Here is a 22,965-nt window from a genome sequence, read left to right as displayed (position 1 = left end):
GCCTTCATCAACAGTCCAAGTGACATGTTTATTTGTGTGTGTAAATTAATCAAGCAGGTTAGCCTGAGGCGGAGAGAGAGAGATGGAGAGATGGAGATATGGAGAGAAAGAGAGAGAGAGAGAGAGAGGAACAGAAAGAGATAGAGAGAGAGAGAGAGAGAGAGAGAGAGGAGAGAGAGGAACAGAAAGAGAGAGAGAGACAGAAAGAGAGAGAAAGAGAGAGAGAGAGAAACACAGAGAGAGAGAGAGAGAGAGAGAGAGAGAGAGAGAGAGAGAGAGACAGGCAGACAGACCGACAAAGACAGAAAGAGCCCGAGAGCAAGAGAGAGAGACACAGGCAGATAGACAGACAGACAGACAAAGACAGAAAGAGCCAGAGAGAGAGAGAGAGAGAGAGAGAGACAGACAAACAGACAGACAAAGACAGAAAGAGCCAGAGAGAGAGAGAGAGACAGACAAACAGACAGACAAAGACAGAAAGAGCACGAGAGAGAGAGAGAGAGAGAGAGAGAGAGAGAGAGAGAGAGAGAGAAACAGACAGACAGACAAAGACAGAAAGAGCCAGAGAGAGAGACGGACAGACAGATAGAAAGACAGATAGACAGACAGACAAAGACAGAAAGAGCCTGAGAGCAAGAGAGAGTGACAGAGAGAGAGAGAGAGAGAGAGAGAGACAGACAGACAGACAGACAGACAGAGAGAGAGAGAGAGAGAGATGGAGAGAGAAAGAGATGGAGAGAGAGAGATGATGAGATGGAGAGAGAGAGAGATGGAGCAGCCTTTTCAGCTTTCCGGATGGAAATAATGACAGGTGTGTGAAACTGCCAGACATTGGCACTGAGTTTAAAAAGTAATGAGTGCATGCCAACTCTAAAACAAAAAACAAATCCACGGATGCTAATTTTAATTTTAAATTTGTACAATACATATGCAGAGAGAGGAAACGCCGAAAGAGCAGACTGCAATATTGATTGACCAACAGGATAGCTGATGTGTTTTTATGCCTTTAAAGGACAAATAAGTCCTTAGAGTTGATGTACATCAAAATCACTTCACAATCATTTACATATCCCTGTAAGCAACAGATATCAGCTGGTGTGTGGATCAGACTAGAAAAACACTGGGTAATTATTTTTTACCGTGACACTTAAACTACACTTCACTGAAATGTCTGACATTTCTAGTTTTTTTTCTCTTGACAGATTATTATAATTATTCACAGTCCACGTCTGCCTCCATCCAAAATTCTTTGGATTCATTTTCCAAACCTCAGTCAACTAACACAAACTGATTTTCTACACTGAATGATGTTCACTCCATGCTCCTATATGTCACTCGCACTCAGAGATTCAACTCATACGCTCCCTTCCTGGATCTCCAGGACCCCAGCCTTGTATAGCGTGCCTTAATATAAACCTGTCATTCATGTTAGAGTCAGAACTATTGTCTGAGGCGTGTGGTTGCACAAAAATATCGCAGACATTCTGACAAACCGGATTATTCAACCCGCTGTGTCATAATTCAATACAAACACTCGAAACACTAAGCCTCTATGGACAGTGAGGTAGCATATTAACTTTTCCGACAACATATGAAACTATGCATATTTCAGCAGTACGTCCTGAAGCGCATCAACAAACCGGGTCCACACGAGCCGAATTTGTCATTAGGATACGAATGAGTTTTATACGTAACATCATGGACCACGGAAATGAAGAGAGAAAAATGGAAACCATTTTCGAACAGAAAATTACAAATGCAGGTGCTCCTGAGGTAAAAAAAAAAAAAACAGCCACGACTCTGCACTACTGCAGCAAAAATGCTCAGAAATCAGCTAAATCTCGGACCACACTGGACACAATCAACATACACAGATCAGCCATAACATTATGACCACCTGCCTAATATTGCGTTGGTCCCTCCTTTTTGCTGCCAAAACAGCCCAGACCCATGGACTCCATTAGATCCCTGAAGGTGTGCTGTGGTGTCTACCACCAAGATGTTAGCAGAGGTGGGCCCCACCTCTCAACTTATAGGACTTAAAGGACTTACAAGACTTAAAGGACACTTTTGATAGATACTGACCACTGCAGACCGGGAACACCCCACAAGAGCTGCAGTTTTGGAGATGCTCTGATCCAGCCGTCTAGCCATCACAATTTGGCCCTTTGTCAAACTCGCTCAAATCCCATTTTTCCTGCTTCTAACACATCAACTTTGAGGACAAAATGTTCACTTGCTGCCTAATATATCCCACCCACTAACAGGTGCCGTGATGAGGAGATCATCAGTGTTATTCACTTCACCTGGAACTGGTCATAATGTTATGCCTGATCGGTGTATATTTGACTTATTCTCTTTCTAACTCATACTACTGTATTTCATTTATCATATTTTATTTTGTATATGTAAAATGTCTTAGAGTGGCACTTTATAATTTTTTATTTTGTTAATTCTCCACTTCCTATGTGAATGTTAACATATTGTCTGCCAATAATTTACAACCACAAACTGTTGACATATTCAGTGTTAGCTGATGATGGCGTCAGTATTGATGGACTGTGTGTGTGTGTGTGTGTGTACACTGGACCATCCAAACACAGTGTAACCTTAACTTTTGTTGTTGGTTTTTTTTTCCCCTCTTCCCATGTGTACCATGCTGAATATATAAGCATTCAGACTGCCAGATTTTGCTTTGGGCACATTTTGTTTTCATTTTCTCAGACCTTTTTTGACCTAAGCAGTTTTGTTTGTAGTAATCCCCAGTTGTCAGGATGCTTGGAATAAAGAAACTGAATGCAGAAACAAATGTAACCAATAATGTGCACTGAACAGACTACAGAGTGAATGAAGCAGGAAAGTTGGAAGCACACGGAGGGGAAAATAGTTTGAGCCTCTCCAGGAGTCTGGATCTGCATCTGTCATGGCAGTGGAAAATAGAAGTGGAGACATTTTCAGGTGATTAATGATCAGAGGTTTCTCTCTCTCTCTCTCTCTCTCTCTGGGGCCGTGTGTGAGAGTGTGAATGTATGTTTCTATTTATGCGAATGTTATCTTCATTTTCATTTGAACAGCACGAGTGTGAGTATGTTGCTGTAGCGTGATCGAAGCGTTTGCATGCCAGTCGGTGCTTTGCTTTTCGGTGTTGTGTATCTGCATGTGTACTTAAAGGGGATTGTCTGACCCTGAACACTGTGTATGTATCTTGGCAGGAGCGTCATTGCCTGAGGAGATCGCATTAGACTACTGTAAACATCTCTCTGACATGGACGTGTACTGTAATTCAGCCCACACTGTTTATTCTCTTTGCACACCACATGAATCAGAGCACTTCCAGCACTTCCCAAAATACAGGTCCTGCAGCTATAAGCATCTCTCCGCTGGTAACAGGAGGTAAACTACGCCAACGCTACTGTAAAGACCAGTCACTGCACACTAAACTGCTCTTTTAAAAAAAAGTAAATACCTATTTTGAAGCTTCCTCAAGGGAAACCTAATGGATTAATGGTAAAGGGAATGTAGCTTTTGGTTCTGTTGAACAGAACATGGATGCCAGAGAGGCCTTGGAGCTTCCTGATTCTGCTGATACGCCGCCACCTCGTTCTGATGGTCATATCTTTTGCTACCTGCTAAATGCTGATCACGTCATACACATCACTCACCATGACACTGAAATACAGAACAAAAAAACCACAAATAGATCCTGCTTCATTTCTGAACCTGCGGAAATGTTTAAAATAATATTTTTGACACGTGCTGGAAATGAGGACCACATGTGGTGCCACTTTACAGAGGTTTTTAGTGCGTTCATAATATCTGTAGGTTTTTATTTTCCACATATTATTTAGTCTTTTCATTTTCCCCACTGGCTTTTCCCCACCTTTTTTGTCTTCTTGTTGTTGATGGAACTGCAGAATCTTTCACATTGTCCCTTATTTTGTTATCATGAGCTGGCTATTAGGTGATAGGTTATATTTTAACATTTTAGCCCTTAGTTCTGTGTTGTCTTATGTCTGTATGTAGCCTCAGGGTCCTAAAAGAACGCTGTTTCATATCACTATGTACTGCATCAAGCTATATATGGTCAAAATGACAGTAAAAACCTTCTTGACTTAACTAGTCCAACCATTCAGATGAAGCAGCAATGGATAAGCAATAGGTTTATCCAAAGCCCCAGCTCTTGATTTTGATTATGTAAGTGCAAATAATCAGGAATTGTGATCAGTATCGTTGAACGCATGCTGGTTCCTGATCCTCCACCACCATTTCCTGAAAGCCCTTAGAGAAATCCCCAGCTTCAGCAACTGCCGCTAATTTAGACATTATGAATTCATACGTTTGTGTTAGTAATACAGTAATAACAGCTAATCAGTTTCCTTGTGTTGTCTTCCATGACATTTTAATGTGAGGTCAGCAAATGCCTAAGAAATGATCTGCTTGGTGTAATTAGACTGGTTGTGCTCAATTAAATATTGATTTCTGTAATTTGTCAAAAAGGATCTCATTCAGCATTTGGTTTCACTCATGGTTGAAATGAAGCTTTTCCCCTTAGGACCATGTGATATGCTGCTCTCAGTCTTCAAGCATTCTGTTTATGCTTTCGATCATTTCATTTCATGGGTACATTTCACTCGAGGGTTCTGAAGACAGTGCTTTGCCAGAAACCATAGGGTTGAGCTCAAAGTATCAATCCTTTAATTCATTAATTCATTCATTTCTCTATCTATCTATCTATCTATCTATCTATCTATCTATCTATCTATCTATCTATCTATCTATCTATCTATCTATCTATCTATCTATCTATCTATTTATTTATTTATTCATTTATTCATTTATTCATTCATTCATTCATTCATTTCTTTATTTATCTATTTATTTATTTGTCTATTTAATTATTCATTTATCTATTTATTTATCTATTCATTCATTCATTTATTCATTTATTTATTTATATATTCATTCATTTATTGATTGATTGATGTATCTATTTATTTATTCATTCATTTATCTATCTATCTATCTATCTATCTATCTATCTATCTATCTATCTATCTATTCATTCATTCATTCATTCATTCATTCATTCATTCATTCATTCATTCATTTATTTATTTATTTACTCATTTGATGTATATGTCCAGCTATGGGAGCGTGTCAATAATTTAAAACTGTACTATGAATAGTTGTGCATTACCACTTTTACAGCTTTCAAGCATCTCTATCTTGAAGGAAATCAAAATAATGTAAAAATGATAAAACATGCATTTAGCAATTTAAAGTTATATTTAATCACATACCGGTGAGGGTGGAAGAGATGCCTTATCAACTATTTCGACTCAAAATACATTCATAAATGTTGATTAATTTTCTATAACAGCAGTTCAGAGTAGTTGTTTTCCTTCCCATAGTGTGTTTTCATCATATGTCCTTGGCCCAGTGAATTTCTTCCTCACTCTTGTGGAGTGAAATCAGGTGATTATTAATGGCGTGATGAATTTCTCAAGGGAAAGTACTGCTTCATCAACAGCGAAGCTTTTACCACGCTAGATAAAAGACGGCTGATGCCTCGCTTGTTAGCCAGCAGGTTCATTTAGCTAGTTAGTTCAAGTAGCTTGTTTGTTAGATTCTGTTAATTACCAATTACCAACAACATGCTGTTCGATAAAACGGACTGTTTCTTCATGTTGAGTCTTCCAGAAAGACGAGACCCAACCATGACTCTTGTTTGCTATTGATTCAGGCTTCCAAGACGGGTGGATTCATGAGGCTGAAGTTTGTGTAGACTTGGAACAGAAAGCTGGAGCAGGTGACATTTACTGACACAGACAGTGTGAACAGGTGGATTTTACTGAACTACTGGGATCTCTCTCTCTCTCTCTCACACACACACACACACACACTTGTCTTATTATCCTGTGAGGACCTTCCATTGACATAAAACCTCAATATCCAAAAGAAAGTCTTTTACACTTTAAAACAAAAGCTGTAGTTCGAAGCAGTTTTCAACACACGCACACACACACACACACACACACAGGGCCCAGTTGAAGCAGGATTGAGAGGGGCATTGTGTTAGTATCAGGTGTTGGTGTGACCCGGCCATGTGATAAGGGCAGGAGTTCAGGCAGACTGAATGTGTGGCTCAGCTGAGCTCCTCAATGGACTCTGGCTCCATCAGTACAGGCACTCAGCACTCCTGTATGGAGCCTTTCAGCTCACACTGTCCTCAGTGTCACACAGAGAAACGTTTTGTCTCTGTGCCTGTCCATCTATCCTTCTCTCTCTCTCTCTCTCTCTCTCTCTCTCTCTCTCTCTCTCTCCTTCCCAGCTTTTCATTTTGATAGTTGTTGAGGCTAAGCTTTTATTCACTAATCCTTAAGGAAACATTATATTGATCTGTTGTGTGTGTGTGTGTGTGTGTCACTGCTATAATTAGTGAATGGAGTGAGTGGCGGTGTTATGCGTTGGGGCAGAGGTACACCGTTTTAAATGAAGTTGAATAAGAGCAGGATTTGGCGGAGGACCAGCAGTGGGTACACTTATGCTTTCACTGACCTTAAGCACGGCTTAGTAATGAAAATGAGGCGAATCAAGGCTGGTACATTTCCACCACAGTGCCACACTTTCCCCTTACTCATGTGAAGGCTATTCCGAGTAACTTTCCTTCCTGCATTACAGTTTGTTTATTGAACTTTAGTGCTGTTTAGTGTTCCATTTCTTCACCATCGTATTCTCTTTTGTAATTTAATTAATCACTCACTAAAATAAAAGCACACTTTTAAAAGTGCCCTTCGTCGGTCCCAGAGGCAAAACTTCCCCAACGGAAAGCTGAATGAATGGCATGGAAGAGTTACCTCAGCTTTTTCCTGAAGGAAATCTGTGGTTTCATTGTGTGACACTTCGTAATAGCGTGTTGGATCATAGCAGTAATGTTTATTTGAAGGTTGTTCACTCGTATTTAACACACTGACCACACTGACCACACTGACCACACTATGGACAAGCCCTAATAATGTATCATTCTAAACAACTTACTGCCTGATCAAAGAATGTGTATGGGCCAATGAGTATATATATATATGCTATATAGAGGTCTCTCTCTCTCTCTACTTTTTGACTAATAATGATGGCTGCAAAAAGTGATAGATAGATAGATAGATAGATAGATAGATAGATAGATAGATAGATCGATCGATCGATCGATCGATCGATCGATCGATCGATCGATCGATCGATCGATCTATCTATCTATCTATCTATCTATCTATCTATCTATCTATCTATCTATCTATCTATCTATCTATCTATCTATCCATCTTTTCTTTCTTTCTTTCTTTCTTTCTTTCTTTCTTTCTTTCTTTCTTTCCATCCATCCATCCATCCATCCATCTTTTCTTTCTTTCTTTCTTTCTTTCTTTCTTTCTTTCTTTCTTTCTTTCTTTCTCTCTCTCTCTCTCTCTCTCTCTCTCTCTCTCTCTCGCTATCTATCTATCTATCCTCCAGTGTTATGTCAACATCAGGAATTTAGATGTAAGTTATTTTTGGAGAATAATCTTTTCTAGCATTAATGTTTTTTCCAGCATGTATCCTGCAGGTGTCATGTAAAGTGTAAAGTGTAAACTGAAAAGTGTAAAGTGTAAACTGAAAAGTGTAAAGTGTAAACTGAAAAGTGTAAAGTGTAAAGTGTAAACTGAAAAGTGTAAACTGAAAAGTGTAAACTGAAAAGTGTAAAGTGTAAAGTGTAAACTGAAAAGTGTAAAGTGTAAACTGAAAAGTGTAAAGTGTAAAGTGTAAACTGAAAAGTGTAAAGTGTAAACTGAAAAGTGTAAAGTGTAAAGTGTAAAGTGTAAACTGAAAAGTGTAAACTGAAAAGTGTAAAGTGTAAACTGAAAAGTGTAAACTGAAAAGTGTAAACTGAAAAGTGTAAAGTGTAAACTGAAAAGTGTAAAGTGTAAACTGAAAAGTGTAAAGTGTAAACTGAAAAGTGTAAAGTGTAAAGTGTAAACTGAAAAGTGTAAAGTGTAAAGTGTAACCTGTTACCCAGTATAGTTATTCCTACATTACCATCTCCTTTGAGCATTGCGTTATATAACAAGTACACCTCACGCATTGCAGTTAGCTCCTGAGCAGCAGTGTGCACTTTACTGACGCTGTCTCAGATAATCGCCTTTCAGTAGTGGCCTGAAAAAAATGTGCACAGTAGAACCGTTGAAAAAAAAAAAAGAAGAAGAAGAAGAAAGGCCTTACATTCATTGAACTATGAAAATGGGAGCCTCCTGTATGGTTGTTGTAAAATTGTGGCTTTCTTGCCTGCTTCAACTGTCACGGCAGAAACCGGAGCTCTTTCCAAACATGTGGTCTCGGCTAGAGCATCAAGACGCAAGGCCGTGGCTTAGATAAATACGCCAGAGTTTCTTTAACTTGAGCTCAGGGTGGAGGAGCATGGCTGTTAGTGCAGAGCACACTCCTTCAGCCCCAAAGAACAGTGGGTCTTATTCAGAAGCTGCCCACCACACCACAAAGCTACATCAGAGCGCCGTAATGGCCGCGGGGTTAGAAGGAGGCCATTGAAAGAGACCCATAGGTCAGCGCTATTTTTACAAACATTACTTTGCAGTTCTTTTTTAGTGGCCAGACCACATATCCTGTAATTTTAGCCCACCTTCATGTACACACACCTTCCCCACCCTGCACACTGTCACATTGCTCCATTTTCTTCTACAATATCAAATAATCAGGTAACAGGTACAGCAGTCGGTCCAGACTAGTGCGGAATCCAAAAGACTCATCCATTCATCCAAAACCAACATTCTCCTTCCTCCTCTCGCCTTTTTCTCTGTCTTTGAAGAACAGCCACTTTGACTTTTATAGACCATCTCAGTCATAATGCCGTAATATAAGCATCATAACGCAAATTTATGTCAACAAAAAAATGTCACTTGGGTCTATTGGTCCTGCAGGCTGACATCAAAGACAACAAAATATTGATGTCAATTTCTTTGACAAATGTTAAGTGCTGGAATGAACCTGGACCGGCGTGTGTACCACAGGTGTCGTGTAGCCTTAAGTAAAGTACTAGAAGTATTTCCTTCACAGCATGGCCTTATGTAACACGAACACCTCATACACTGAGACATGTGCTCCATTTTCTTCTACAATTTCAGGTAACAGGTAGAGCAGTTGGTCCAGACTTTTGCTTATTTACCGGCTGCGAAAAAAAAAAAAAAGTGTCCCGTCATCCAACAGCAACATTCTCTTTCCCCTTCTCGCCTTTTCCTCTCTCCACTTTCTCCATCTCGGTCCCTTTGGAGAATTTCAAACGCAACCACTTTGACATTTACAGACTTAATTCTCACAGTGTGTGTGTGTGTGTAGTGTGATTTGTGTCTGTTATTTCTCTTGTGTAGCTGTGTTTTTATACACTAGACATATGTATTCTGCACCTAAAGAGTGAGGTTTAAACCCGACACACTACTTGTCAGTATGTAGAGCAGGTTTATAAGATGACTCCGTGCCAGCCGACTCCCAAATGTTCCACACATAACAGCCAGAAAAGGCCTCAGCTGTGCAGCTACAGGAAGGCAGTTTATTAGCATTTCACTGATGTCAGTTCAGAAGTCTTAAACTCCTGCCCTGCACTTTATGTCAGTTCCTGACTTTGAAATCCGAGTGAATTTCAGGTCCAACCATAAGCCATCAAGCGACTATTTCCTTCTTTCTGAACGCTGCGGTAATCTGAGTCCAGGCCTTGTTTGTAACATGAAGTACACGAGGCCCTACATCGTGTCAAGCAAGGCTCACCGTGGACCTTTCCTGAAGGCTGTCTGCTCGGCAGTGGAAAAAACCTTGCCACGCATTTGTCGAGATATGAGTGCTAAGAGAAATTGGCATTATCTGCTCAAGAGATGTTTTTCCACAAGTGACTGTGATTAATGGGACCTTGGGATAGCAGACCGGGTCAGACAGGTGTCACCTGTGAGCTCGCAGTGCTGACTCACACTGTGTCTGCTGGAGACAGGACGAGTCGATCATCTCTGGGAAAAACACAGCGAGCCAGAGCAACATCGAGTGTTGTGCAATGTGTGAGTCTGAATCATTGTGTTTCTAGGCTTCAACTGCAGCCAAAACTTTGCTACAGTGTCGTGGAGCTTTCACTTTTAGTGAGAGATTATAGAACAAGTAAGAAATACTTTACCACCTCTTATCAAATCGGAGGTTAGAACGTTTCATAATGTCTGTGTTAAGTGCCTAAGTAGCTCCTCTTTTTTGACACGTGGGACTTATCTGGTGTGGGTGGTTATAAACCTGCATGACACCTACATAAGCCTTTTACCTATATATTTGCCATAAACATATATGAATATTTTATGTAAAAGGGCATCAGGTGTCATGAAGACTTTTGATTCCAGGTTGAAATAACACCTAGTCACAATTTATGGTGTCACATAATGTTAATGTGACAGACCAGGCATAACATTATGACCACCTGCCTAATATTGTGGTGGTCCCCCTTTTGCTGCCAAAACAGCCCTGAGCCATCATGCACTGTGTATTCTGACACCTTTCTATCAGAACCAGCATTAACTTCTTCAGTAATTTGAGCAACAGTAGCTCGTCTGTTGGATCGGATCACACGGGTCAGCCTTCACTCCCCACGTGCATCAATGAGCCTTGGCCGCCTTGTCACCAGTTCACCACTGTTCCTTCCTTGGACCACTTTTGATAGATACTGACCACTGCAGACCAGGAACACCCCACAAGAGCTGCAGTTTTGGAGATGCTCTGATCCAGTGGTCTAGCCATCACAATTTGTCCCTTTGGCAAACTCACTCAAATCCTTACGCTTGTCCATTTTTCCTGCTTCTGACACATCAACTTTGAGGATAAAATGTTCACTTGCTGCCTGATATATCCCACCCACTAACAGGTGCCATGATGAGGAGATGCCACTGCCATCCTGGCAGTGCTCATAATGTTATGGCTGATCGGTGTAGTTTTCAGATCGAGTTACATTACAGCATCATGACAACTGACTTTGTAGCTCTTTGTACTTCTAGCATGTCGGAGTAACATAATGTTGATGATGTTCTATGGTAGTAATATTGACTCCATTACCGAACATCAAACCAAACAAATTTAAGGTCCGAAAAATCCGTGGTATGTATTTGCCTCAAGTTTTCGTAGCAAAATAAAACACACTTTTCTTATGAGTCAGTGAAAGTATACATAATTCATTTAAGGAGCAAGGCCATGTTGTTTTTATGAGCAGAAATATGAAACTCGGATGCACGCTGAGCTACAAAGCCAGTTGCTCGAACATCAGCAGGAACAGTGTCACGGTTAAACAGTGTTCATTTTCTGTAACAGCTATCTCTTGGGGAAAAAAATAACAGGTTTGTTTTAATACACTTGTTCAAATATGTTATTGTTGCTATAGTAACAATTTACACTGAAAGTTAATAGTAATCTATATGATTAATGATATTGTGAAAGATTCTGTAAGGAGACATATATTGAGCATCAATATATCTTACACAGGATTGCAGGAAGCCTGGAGTCTATCCCAGGAGACTTGGGGCACAAGGCATGGTTCACCCTGGACAGGATACCAGCCCATTGCAGAGCACACACACACACTCCAGACAATTTAGAGATGCTAGTTAGCTCACAATACATGCCTTTGGACTGGGGGGTGAAACCAGAGTACATGGAGGAAACCCCCAAGGCACAGGAAGAACATGCAAACTCCACACAAAGGAAAGGCTGTACTCAAACCCCCAACCCCAGAGGGGTGAGGCAAACATGATAACTGCTAGCCACCAAGTCACTGTGACCCCTCTGCTCTCAAACACATATATTTTGTAACAGTCATTATTTGTGCTATAAGACACTATGTTTTTATAGCATTTGGGAGACACTGTTATCCAGAACGACTCACAGTTCTCTCATTTTATATAACTGAGTTATTGATGGCCCAGCTGTGGCAGCCCTGGGATTTGAACCCACAACCTTCTGAGCAGCAGGTCAACCACTGAGCTACCACTTCTTATGTCAACTACCAGACATGCATGTAATTGGAAAATAATCACTTCACTATGACTAATTCCACTTCACTGCTATGATGTGCTCCATCACACCGCCATGTTGTTGATTATTTTCCTGTAACTGCGGTGAGACCGGCTATGCTGTAAGTGTTAATGAGGAAGAGACAGGAGTCAGAGCTGGAGGTAGCAGAGCTGAAGATGTTGAGGGTGACAAGGTTGGGCAGGATTAGGGAACAAGTACATCAGAGGGACGGCTCATGTTGGACGTTTGGGGGGACAAAGTTAGGGAGGCCAGATTAAGATGGTTTGGACATGTTCAGAGGAGGGAGAGTGAGTATATTGGTAGGAGAATGCTGGACATGGAGCTGCCAGGCAGGAGGCAAAGAGGAAGGCCAAAGAGGAGGTATATGGATGTAATAAATGAGGATATGAAGCTAGTGGGTGCAAGTGTTGAGGATGCAGAAGATAGGGATAGGTGGAGAGAGATGATTCACTGTGGTGACCCCTGAAGGGAAAAGCTGAAAGAAGAAGAACTGCACACCTTGACATGTTTTACTTCTTATGATATTGACAGAAGCGTTATTTCTGACAGCTGGTTGTGGAAAAAAGCTCTAATTATAATACATCTGTATGAAATGTTTGTATAGGTTTGTCATGAAGGGCTCGTGTAGGTGTCTAGGTGTGTGTGTAGTGCTATGAACATCACACTCAGCCGTATAAGCCCACGCTATCAGAAAGTCTGTATTTAAACAGAGATCAGGGAAGCTTTTCTTCAGTAGAAAAGAACAAAAGGAGACATGGAGAACTTTCCATGAGGGAAATCTGTGGTCTGTATTCGTGAGCTGCACGAAGAAAACGTCCATTTTCGTCCAGTTAGTTTGTTCACATTTAATCACGCCACGTTAATATATTCGATGTACTGTTTATATATTGTTAGTTTGAAGAAGAAATCTAGGTCAGCGTGAATCAGGTTTGTTCTCAGTTTAGAGATACAGCTTCCCCTCCACAGGGTCAGAAGACTTGTTGTGTTTTATTTGTCCCGATGCGCTCAAAGAACCTTTTGTCATGAGATTTTAGACAAAACACAGCTGACTGGAATTTCTAAGAGCTGATTCATGTATTTCCATGCTAGTTATCTCATAGTAGTGACAGAATCAGAGGAGAAGCTTGTTCTGTTCAGGAAAGACAATCAGATGATGGATTAAAACCTCGGAGGCTGCTGGAACTTCATCTTTTAATAAGTGAAACTATCACTCTGTCGTTTTATTGAACAGTGCCACAAGGATGCTATTGATTTTCCTATTATTGTATTTTCTGAGGTCCGGGCACAGAGACGGAGTTGGCTCTGACCCTGACCCCTCCTCCACTTTTTCCTGGTCCCGCTGGGCGAGTGCAGTTGATAAAGAATGTAAAGATCTGCTGAACCCTGATCTTTATAGATTAGCAAATGGAAGATGTCAGCAGTTCTCATCTCCATTTCCAGTGATGGACCTGCATCAAGTTTAATGAGCCTTGCAGGGACACACACACACACACTGACTCTTACTTTCACAATAACTCAGTGGTGTAGGTCTTGACAAATGAACTATTATAAAGACCTTTTCCGTGCTTTTTCACTGGAACGTTTTTCAGCATTCTCGTTACTAAATCCGATATCTGAACACTGAATATAAATGCAGCAGGTTAGACGAGAAATTTGGATCCGTACAACAATTGCTTTGGCTAAGAAATGACCTGCTGCATTAATCTTCCCTTCTGAATGCAGTGTTAAGTGTTAAGCTTACATCCTGCAGTAGTTTCCTGGCTGATCATGTCTTCACTCTGCCTCAGTGAGACTTTCTTCACTTGTCAAATTTGCTTAAAGACAAACGGATAAGACAGAAATGATAGCTGACTATGGAGTATAAACGTATAAATGTAAGAATGTATGTTTAAAATGACCCTGCAGTTAGCACCAAGTCCAAGAACATCCAGTAGTGTTGCTGGAAATAATTAATTATTAACTCTGATATTAATATTATTATTATTATTATTATTATTATTATTATTAATATTATTATTATTACTATTGTTGTTGTTGTTGATGATGATATTATTATTTTTTTATTATTATTATTATTTTTATTATTATTGTTGTTGTTGATGATTATATTATTATTATTATTATTATTATTATTATTATTATTATTATTATCATTTATATTATTATTATTAGTAGTAGTAGTAGTAAATAACAAATTAACTAATTAATAAATTGATTAATTTATTTAGAAAAAGAAGAAGTAAAACCACTGGTTCCTCATTCAGAGCCGAATCCGAAGAAAGCTGTGCAGCAAGCCCATCATCCTCAACGCAGAGCAGACAGAATGCTTCAGAGATTGATTTCATCCCTGTACAATTCAGTCTCGTCATAAACGTGAGGTTTAAAGCAGAAGCCCTCAGGACTTTCCATCCAGTCCGTATTGCTGTGTTTCGAGCTCCTCAAGCTGCTCAGGCAGGTAATCGATGTTCTCAGCTCCTGATTTCTAGATGTTTTAAAACTGCAGCTGGTTACTGTGCTGGATGGAGCGCTGTGTGTTGTTAATGAAAGAAATGATTTCTGTTGATTTAGTAGAAAAGAAGAGTCTGGGGATGTGTCAGGTGTAAACAGTAAAATGTGATGGTGGCAGAAGGTTTAGGCGTGAATGCATTGATTACATCCCGATCAAGCCCCAGTGCTGTTAAATCATCAAATCTGATTGGTCGGAAGGTGTTGATTCATTTTCTATAACTATTTTCTATAGATCTAGCTGGATGACAAACCAAAGGTCAGTATTAATGCATTTGTTTAAATACATTGCAGTTTCTTTAGTGGTAACTCATATAGGGGCCTGTTTGGTGGATGCTACATATAAAGAAATGTGAAAAACGGTTGTGTTTTTGTGTTGAAGAGATAGATAGATAGATAGATAGATAGATAGATAGATAGATAGATAGATAGATAGATAGATAGATAGATAGATAGATAGATAGAAAGAAATTCTTGTGCTACATCAGTAGCATATTCATCTGCTTTGGATAATATTGAGGTCACTATAACAATCAACTTCATAATCTTCAAGATCATCCCTCTGCTTTTGAGCCCTAACCTTACATAAACATACCTGTGTTACTGCAAGAACTACTAAAAGAGTGGGAAAAGTACAACATGGGAAAAGGGAAAATATCATTTCTCAGAGACTGTGAGGAAAAGACATGTTACTCTCCCTGATAACAGAAACTGTAATACTTTACAAATGTTATAAATAACAAAGATCTGTACTTAGAAATAAAATATGACCATTACAAACAAAAAAAAGAACTTTCTGTCCGATTTGAGGTCATTCAGTGAGATTTTATGGTGATTTGTAGTCGTGCAATAGTAATTCTGGGTGTTTAGGAGAATGGGGTGGTGGAGTGGGGTGGTAGCTATTTAGGTAGTCAAGAAAGAAACATAAATTTCCTGACAAAAAGAAAAACATGGGTAGAAATTATATTCTGGAGGTTCAAATTGCTGGGGTCAAACTGACCGCAAGGGCAAAACATGTTTGTAAATTTAATGATAACGCCTGTATTATTATTATTATTTATTTTTCTGGCCCGGTTATGGTTTGGTTTATGTGGTGTGGCCCATTGCTGGCCTTGTGCTGGCCCATGGTTTGCCCACCTCTGGCAAACCAGATATGGACCACCAAAGGGCCGTCATTCTTTGTGGTATGTGGGCCGAGTGTAAGTGCATTGTGTGGGGCAGATCTGGGCCAGAACTATTTTGCTATCTGGTCCACTGTTGGGCAATTGAGCAAGGCCTTTAACCCTTCCCTGTTTCAGGGGTGCTGTATCATATCTGCCCCTGTGCTCTGACCACAACTTCCTCAGTACGATTCATACACCACACTGATTCCACACACCATCCTGTCGTTGATTAGTTTCCTGTAACCGTTGTGCTTCATGCCTTGCGTAACTCTATATTATAAAGTATTCTGTTAGAGTTTTCACTTCTTAGGCCAGTGCTGCTATCTTATTCTCTTTTCTTCCCTGTTTGCCATTCAGTCGTACATGGCCAGGGGGTAGCTGAGGGCTTTAAGAGCGCTAAAAAAAACACCACGTACATACAAATGTAGGTGATTAAAAAAAATCCTCGGCTGCCTGTGTGTTAGCGCTTTCAGCTAGTCGTATATCAGGAGTAACCAGAGCCACCCTGCTTTTTTTATACAGCTTTAAAAAACAAAACAAACCTGTAGCACTGCATTAAAAATGCTTAGAGCTTATATCAAATAGTTCAGTAGTCAGTAGGACATGATATAGTTTCAGGAAAAATGAGGCAGGTTTTATAATCACTTCTGATCTTCGGTGTCTGAAGACTTGAGATGAGATGAAAGGGAAAATAGCAGTTTAAAGCAGATTTCTCTCGTGAGCGATCGTCCACACAGCCTTCACACCCATCGAGATTATTTCAGTGTGGAAAATAAATAATTCATAAAACGCTGTGCTGCATATATACTGTATATATATATATATATATATATATATATATATATATATATATATATAAAACACACAGCTTTGTATTTCTACAAAGCAGGGAGAGGACAAAGAACACAGACAAACTCAAACCTGGACAAAATATTTTCTTTATTCCGCAAGAGAAATGAATATTGTGGAGTTCCATTGAAGAATATACATGAGTTCATCTCATAACAAATGGAGAGTCTACAACCGATACAAACTATTGTTAACAGATACGAGAAAATATGGTGGAAAACAACTGAGGAGTATCAAGAAGCCTGTAGCAAAGGATGATATTCAAATACTGAGAAAGAGGACGTTTTCTACTCTTCTTCTCCAGATCGAACCAACGGAACGAGATGCTGTGCTGTTACCGGGGCGGCGAGGGAAAACAAACAAACAAACAAACAAACAGAACGCATGTGTAGGTAGTGCAGAAAAGATTCGAGTTTGGTGCGTGCTTTTCGCTTTATTTCTTGATTTATCCTCATAGCGTTCGCTTGGAATCGCGGGATACGGCGATCTTAGCCGATTTCGGGGCCGACGGCTTATTGCTCGAGCTGAGTCTAGAGATATCTGCTGGTGTCCGGCAAATATTCGACGACAAAGTGTGTGTTTAAAACCCGACCGCTGCTGTCTCAGGAGTTAGCTGGGGTAGATTCTTTGTCGCGATCCAGTGAAAAAAAAATCCTGTGGCAGGTTTTGCTATTGCTGACACGCCCTCCCCCCCTCGTTCTCAGTATTTAGGAACAATATCATATTTGCCTTGTCCACTGAAACACAAGGGTTCAAACTTAGTACAGCTGAAAAAGCAGTGTTTTTAATAAGCGATATCAAAAATGTATATCTGACAACACCATAAACAGACAAATAACAGTTCTTGTTTCAACAACGTCTTTTTTTTTTTTTTTTTCCTTTTCCTTTTTCTTTTTTACACAAAACAACAGTCAAGAGTACCAAAGAAGCATGCTGGGTTTGTACGTATGTCAAAGTGGGAGGGAAGAGTGGGCTTTTTTTTTTTTTTTTTTTTTTTAAATATATTTTTAACATATTTATTTTATTTTTCCATTTTTTTTTTCCTTCTTTATTTAAATATAAGAAGCTTTACTCCATGAAGCTGTGCTGGGTGTCATGATGTGACAGTTAGTTGGTAAGAACATAAAAGACTCCCCAATGAGAATCACAACAATATTCAAACCCGACTGCAAATAAAACTTTGCAGAACTGCACGAAAGGGCAAGAGATTGGTACATTGTGGCGTTAACAGTCTTGAAATAACCGAAGCCTGATGATCTGATCACAATGCAGACAGTTCGAGGTGAGTGGAGAGGTTTTGGTTCATGCCCGAACCCTTTGAGCTTTTGAAGTAATGCACCGTTTTTCTTTAACTCTGTTTAGTTTTGTTTTTTTTTTTCCCCCCCGCATCCCTGTCCCACATCTTTCTTTTTTTCCCTCTGGTAAACATGTCCTTCATACGAACCCCCCAATGCAATGCTTGTTTTGTTTTTTTTGTCCCTGAAACCTTTTAAGGAAAGAAAATGAAAAAGAAAAATGAAATATTGCATGCTTTGTGGAGTGTGTGAACAAAGAGTGCCCAACGAACCCCACTGCTTTTCTGCCCTGCAGAGAATGATCACATTGTGTGTGTGTGTGTGTATTTTGTTGTTGTTGTTGAGACGAATCACAAATTGCTAGGTGCACTAGTTTTGCTTTTCTCTCGGTGCAACATCCATAGGAGAAGTATATATATATATATATATATATATATATATATATATATATATATTGAAGCCTCCAGCTAGGTCTAACTTTTTCTGAAGGTGAGAGCGACAGACAGGATTCGGGTGGCGTGTGTCAGTGAGCAGTCGGTCGGAAAGGAAAACACTGATGGCACACTAAACTGTTCAAACACTTCCTGGAGGGAGAAAGAAAAATAAAATAAAGATGAAACTCTTAACTGGTTTAGGGTTACTCGGTGGAAAGGTTTCGCCTCGGATTCTTCAACAGTCTGAGAATACTCCGTTAATGAAATTCACAATAGTCTGTTATCTGTTTTTTGTTGCTGTTGTTGTTATTTTATAAGACAAGTACGAATAAAAACCCAACCAGTATATCACCTCGAGTTTTCATTGATGCAAAAAAAAAAAAAATAAAAATAGGGAAAAACTACGCATTCGCTCAGAACAACAATCAAACTCAAATCTTTGGTCTCAATGCCAGGAATTAAGAAAATAAAATAAAATCAACTTTTACAACTCAGCCTTAACAATTGTTCAGTAAATGTAGGAGTTGTATGACACACAGAAAAGAAAAGCAAAGAAAAGCAAAAACAAACCCTCAACTCTGTCGCCAGCCTTTGTAACGTTGTTCTATAAAGTCTCTTCGATATGATGTGTGCAATATTGGACAGCAGGATCCAATAAACAGTCGTATTTCAGTTTAAAGCAAACCCCTTTAAGAAACAACCAAACACTTGAAGTTGTGTCTTTTGAATAAATGCGTTTACATAGATTCCGAACTGTCATAAAAGGGATTTCCTCTTCTTTAATATATTTTGTATATATGCAATATAAAGACATTCAACAGTGAGCAATGCAATAGTTCAAGTAATAGAGAGAGGACCTGTCAGTGGCCCAGGTTAGACAAACAATCTGCATCTTTGAAAAAAGGAAAACAAAAAGAGAGAGAGAGAGAGAGAGAGAGACGCTAAATAGAATCTTTGATCTATAAAAGTTTTACAGAAAGTCAAAACAAAAGCGAACCCTGTGCATGTGAACAGGGCTGCCACCATGCGCATGGGGTCATAGTGCAGAAGAGGAAATCAAGTATTTGTTGGGAAGGGGTTTGAAAAGTTGTGGAGATGCCCGTGTGGAGACATTGGTCATTCTTGAAATTTTCCCAGCGTGCACCGGGAAGCTTCACCGCTGCTCATTCCTCGGCAATTACAGCTAGCGAGAGCCGTGACACGCGGTCACACGAGGAGCCTCTATCGCTCTTGTGCTAGTTGCCATGGTGCGAGGCAGAGGAAGGGCTGCAATGTAGAGGACAGAGAGAAAGGAATCCTTCACTGTCTGGCCAACTTCAAGTCACAAGCTGTGAGGACATGTGGCTTCGATCAAGAACTCGGGGCCTGAATGTGGCGTTATCTCGAAGCCGTACACTCAGGGCGTGAAGAGGGAAGACAGATAAAGCGCATGCACTCGAGGGAGCTCGCCGGCCGTGTGAGACGAGGACACGACTAAACCGCGCCCCTCGCCTGTCCTGCCAGCTGCGCTCGACCTGACCGACCACACGAGAAGTCCGGGTTCGGATGCTCAGAATGACCACTAACTCCTGATATAACAGAGGGGGAATACAGGAATACTGACTGTGCATTTGACCGTTTTTGTACGTAAACTTGTGAAGAACATTTCACAACCTCTCTGGTGCGGAGTACAATATAGAGGAGCGAGTGTGACACAGAGGTGGACGTAATGCATAGAGTTTATAAAGGAGGAATAAGCACGTTATGCTCCTTCAGCTGCCCATGCGGTGTGTGAGAAGTGACTGACATCAAAAAGCAATCGAGCGCCAGGAAAATCAGGCCTGAACGATCTAGCGTCAAAAGAGGAGCGTGGACGAAACGGTACCAAAAACAATGAGCAGCAGGAAAAGAGAAAGAGAGAGAGAGAGAGAGAGAGAGAGAGAGAGTGTCCAGTGCTAATGAGAAGTCATGTGGCCAGTAATTATTGTGCATTTCACCGTGACGTTATCGGATTCTTTTTTTTGTTTATTGTGCGACATGAACGCTAACAAGTAGTCAAATGTTGACCGTTTGGACAAAATGAAAGCATTCACTCGTTTATAAGAAGCACCAGGTGGAAAAAAAGGAGCATTTTTCTCCAAAGGGGTCTCGGTGCATGTGATTATCGCTGATGGATGCCCCAGCGCTCGTTTTGTTAGACCTCCATGCTATCGATACACGTGCACCCTCTTCAAGTTTAAAGCAAGTCCTTCTCATCACTGACCCACTGCTTCCGCTTCTCGTACACTCCATCATTCAAACACAAGTTTTGTCTTTAACAATTAACAGAGATTCGGTATTATTATTTTTTTTTACAACCACACATCAAATAGTGTTTCATGGTTTACTTTTTCCTTTTTAATTTGCCGCACAAATCGTACAGCTGCAGGATTTATCATGTCAAATAAGTGCTTCACATCGGGGGGAAAAAGAAAAAGGGCCTGAACTCTATTTCATGTGTGGTTAGCATTTTATTAGCATAGGCATTAGCAGAAGTGACATTTTTCCCTAAAACCTATTCAGACTTAACTAGAGCTGCAGAAGACAGCAGATTTCCTTGACTGGGTTTATTTTTTAAATAAACTCTCATCACTGTTTGTGGTTCTAGGAATCACATCGAAATGTGTCAAGAACAGCTTTATTAAAAAGAAGAAGAAGAAAATCCAGTCAAGAAAATTCTAGTCTTTATTTTTGTCTGGAGCTCTAGTTATGGAGTCTAAGGTTTTAGGGGGAAATAACACTTTCCTCTCATTTTCATTAAACAAATGAACAGAACACAGGAAAAAAAATAAAATAAAATGGGACTTCCTCCCTATGCTAACTTTGGTCTCTGCACTGGACTGTAACACCATTACTGCTCAGAAAGAGTTAAAAAAAATAAAAAAGAGACAACAAAAAGATCAGATCCAGCAAGAAAAGCAAACAAATAAAACAAAAACAAGAAAAAAAAAAACAGACAGCTCCCCTCTAACATATAAAAGCAAGCTTGTTTTCTTTAAGACTATGACATATTTTCACTTGTGCCCTCTCAGCTTGTTCCCCCTGGCCCACCCTACCCCTGTCCTGTTCCGTTCCCTCCCACAATCCCTTGTTCAGCAGCAGTTACTGTGAGAAACACTCTGGAAAGTGTCAGGCGTCTGTTTGCTACATACATTTGCCTTTTCAGCATACACAATGAGAGAGAGAAAAAAAAAAGGGGAGAGACAGACAGAGAGAGAGAGAAAGAAGAAACAAAACATATATATTTTCCTGCCTTACACTTAGTAAAGGAGGTTGGGATAAAAATGTACAAATGAATGACAATGAAAAAGAAAAAGAAAAAGCTTTAAATCATGAAGCATGTAAAAAGTCCCAGCTGGAGTTTAGGTAGCAGCGTGGGTCACCTGAAACTCGCCTCTTCTGCTTCCTTCTGTCTTTTTTTGTTTTTTCACATTCACAAACATTTAAAACTTCCTTGTGCAAATCAAGCAGTCTTTAGAAAGAATGCCCTCCAAATTGTTCTAGTAAAAATATAGAACTCCGAAGGTGGCTGACGTGTGTGTGTGTGTGGTGTGTGTTGCAGCAAGTGTTTGTCGTGTTGGATATTGTTTTGCTTGAAGGTGTATGTGTGTGTGTGTTGGAGTGGGCAGGGCCTCATCTGCGGGGGCCTGAGGGCATCTGTGCGTAGACGGGGTAGGCCAGGCGCACGTTGAGCGAGTCGTTGTGCTGGACCAGCGAGGTCTGGTGATAGTGCAGAACAAGGTCTTTCAGAGTGCTGTACAGGTTGTATGGCTCAGCAAAGCCGTAACCACGCGGCGTGCTGTAGATCACACAGTGCTTCACTTCTCCGTCCACACTACGGAAAGAAGAAAGAGAAGGGGATAAGTTCAGGTCATAAACGTCCAGGCCAGTTTCTTCACAAAGTCTCAAGATGTCACTGACTTTAGTCTTATACAGATTTATACTGATAAATCTCAGTAAACACCTTTCTGCCAGTATCAAAGGTTCTCGCTGCACAGTTTTCCTTTAGCTTTATTCGTATGCTATCGTTCCTAAATCACCCGTCACTGCTGCTGTGATCATTCTCTATTATACACCTGAGTCAGCTTTCCTGGCAGAGGAAAAAAAGAACAACTTCTCTGCATTCTGGTTGGAAAAATTCTATATTTGTTAAAACTTTCCCGCAATTTGTTGAGGTATTTATAGCATTTATCCTGAAGAGCTTTGTAGTCTCTGTTTAAAGCATACGTTCATGCTCTTTAAATAGATCAGGGTTAATAAAACCCAGTTACAGCAGGAGTAGATGATACAGTCCAAGTTTCTGTTTTTTTTTTTTTTTTCTCGGTCCAGCCAAACGGGTGGCTCTTAGCTAGCTAGAATGATAAAATATGTATTTCTAAATCAGTAGCTAGACACCAGTCAGTGTGATACAACTATAAATGTGCTCGTTTAATCCCACGATGAAAGAGGTGCAGAGTTTCATTTAACCAGGGATTTTGATTTATTTTATAAACTGTACTGCAGAGCTACACCATAACCTTTCGGTGCGCTGCAGGATGCGCACGCTGATGACATCATGCGGTTGCGGCTGGTTAAAAGGAATGTGGTTTTAGGAGCAACGAGTTCTTGGAT

The 22,965-nt window shown here is 40.1% G+C and overlaps 1 protein-coding gene across 4 annotated transcripts in view; it reads right to left on the bottom strand.

Moving 5' to 3' along the window:
* Window positions 1-16,680: 16,680 nt before the first annotated feature.
* Window positions 16,681-22,965, bottom strand: part of pik3r3b (phosphoinositide-3-kinase, regulatory subunit 3b (gamma)) — a 202,440-nt gene continuing 196,155 nt past the window's right edge. For all 4 annotated transcript variants that reach the window (XM_058402505.1, XM_058402506.1, XM_058402507.1 and 1 more), the window contains one exon: window positions 16,681-22,189. In XM_058402505.1, the coding sequence (XP_058258488.1) occupies window positions 21,988-22,189 (202 nt within the window). In that variant the 3' untranslated portion in view covers window positions 16,681-21,987. The remainder of the gene's footprint in view (window positions 22,190-22,965) is intronic.

Source organism: Hemibagrus wyckioides, linkage group LG11, assembly GCF_019097595.1.
Source record: "Hemibagrus wyckioides isolate EC202008001 linkage group LG11, SWU_Hwy_1.0, whole genome shotgun sequence".
Taxonomy (NCBI): Eukaryota; Metazoa; Chordata; class Actinopteri; order Siluriformes; family Bagridae; genus Hemibagrus; species Hemibagrus wyckioides.
This window is presented reverse-complemented; position numbering and strand designations above follow the sequence as displayed.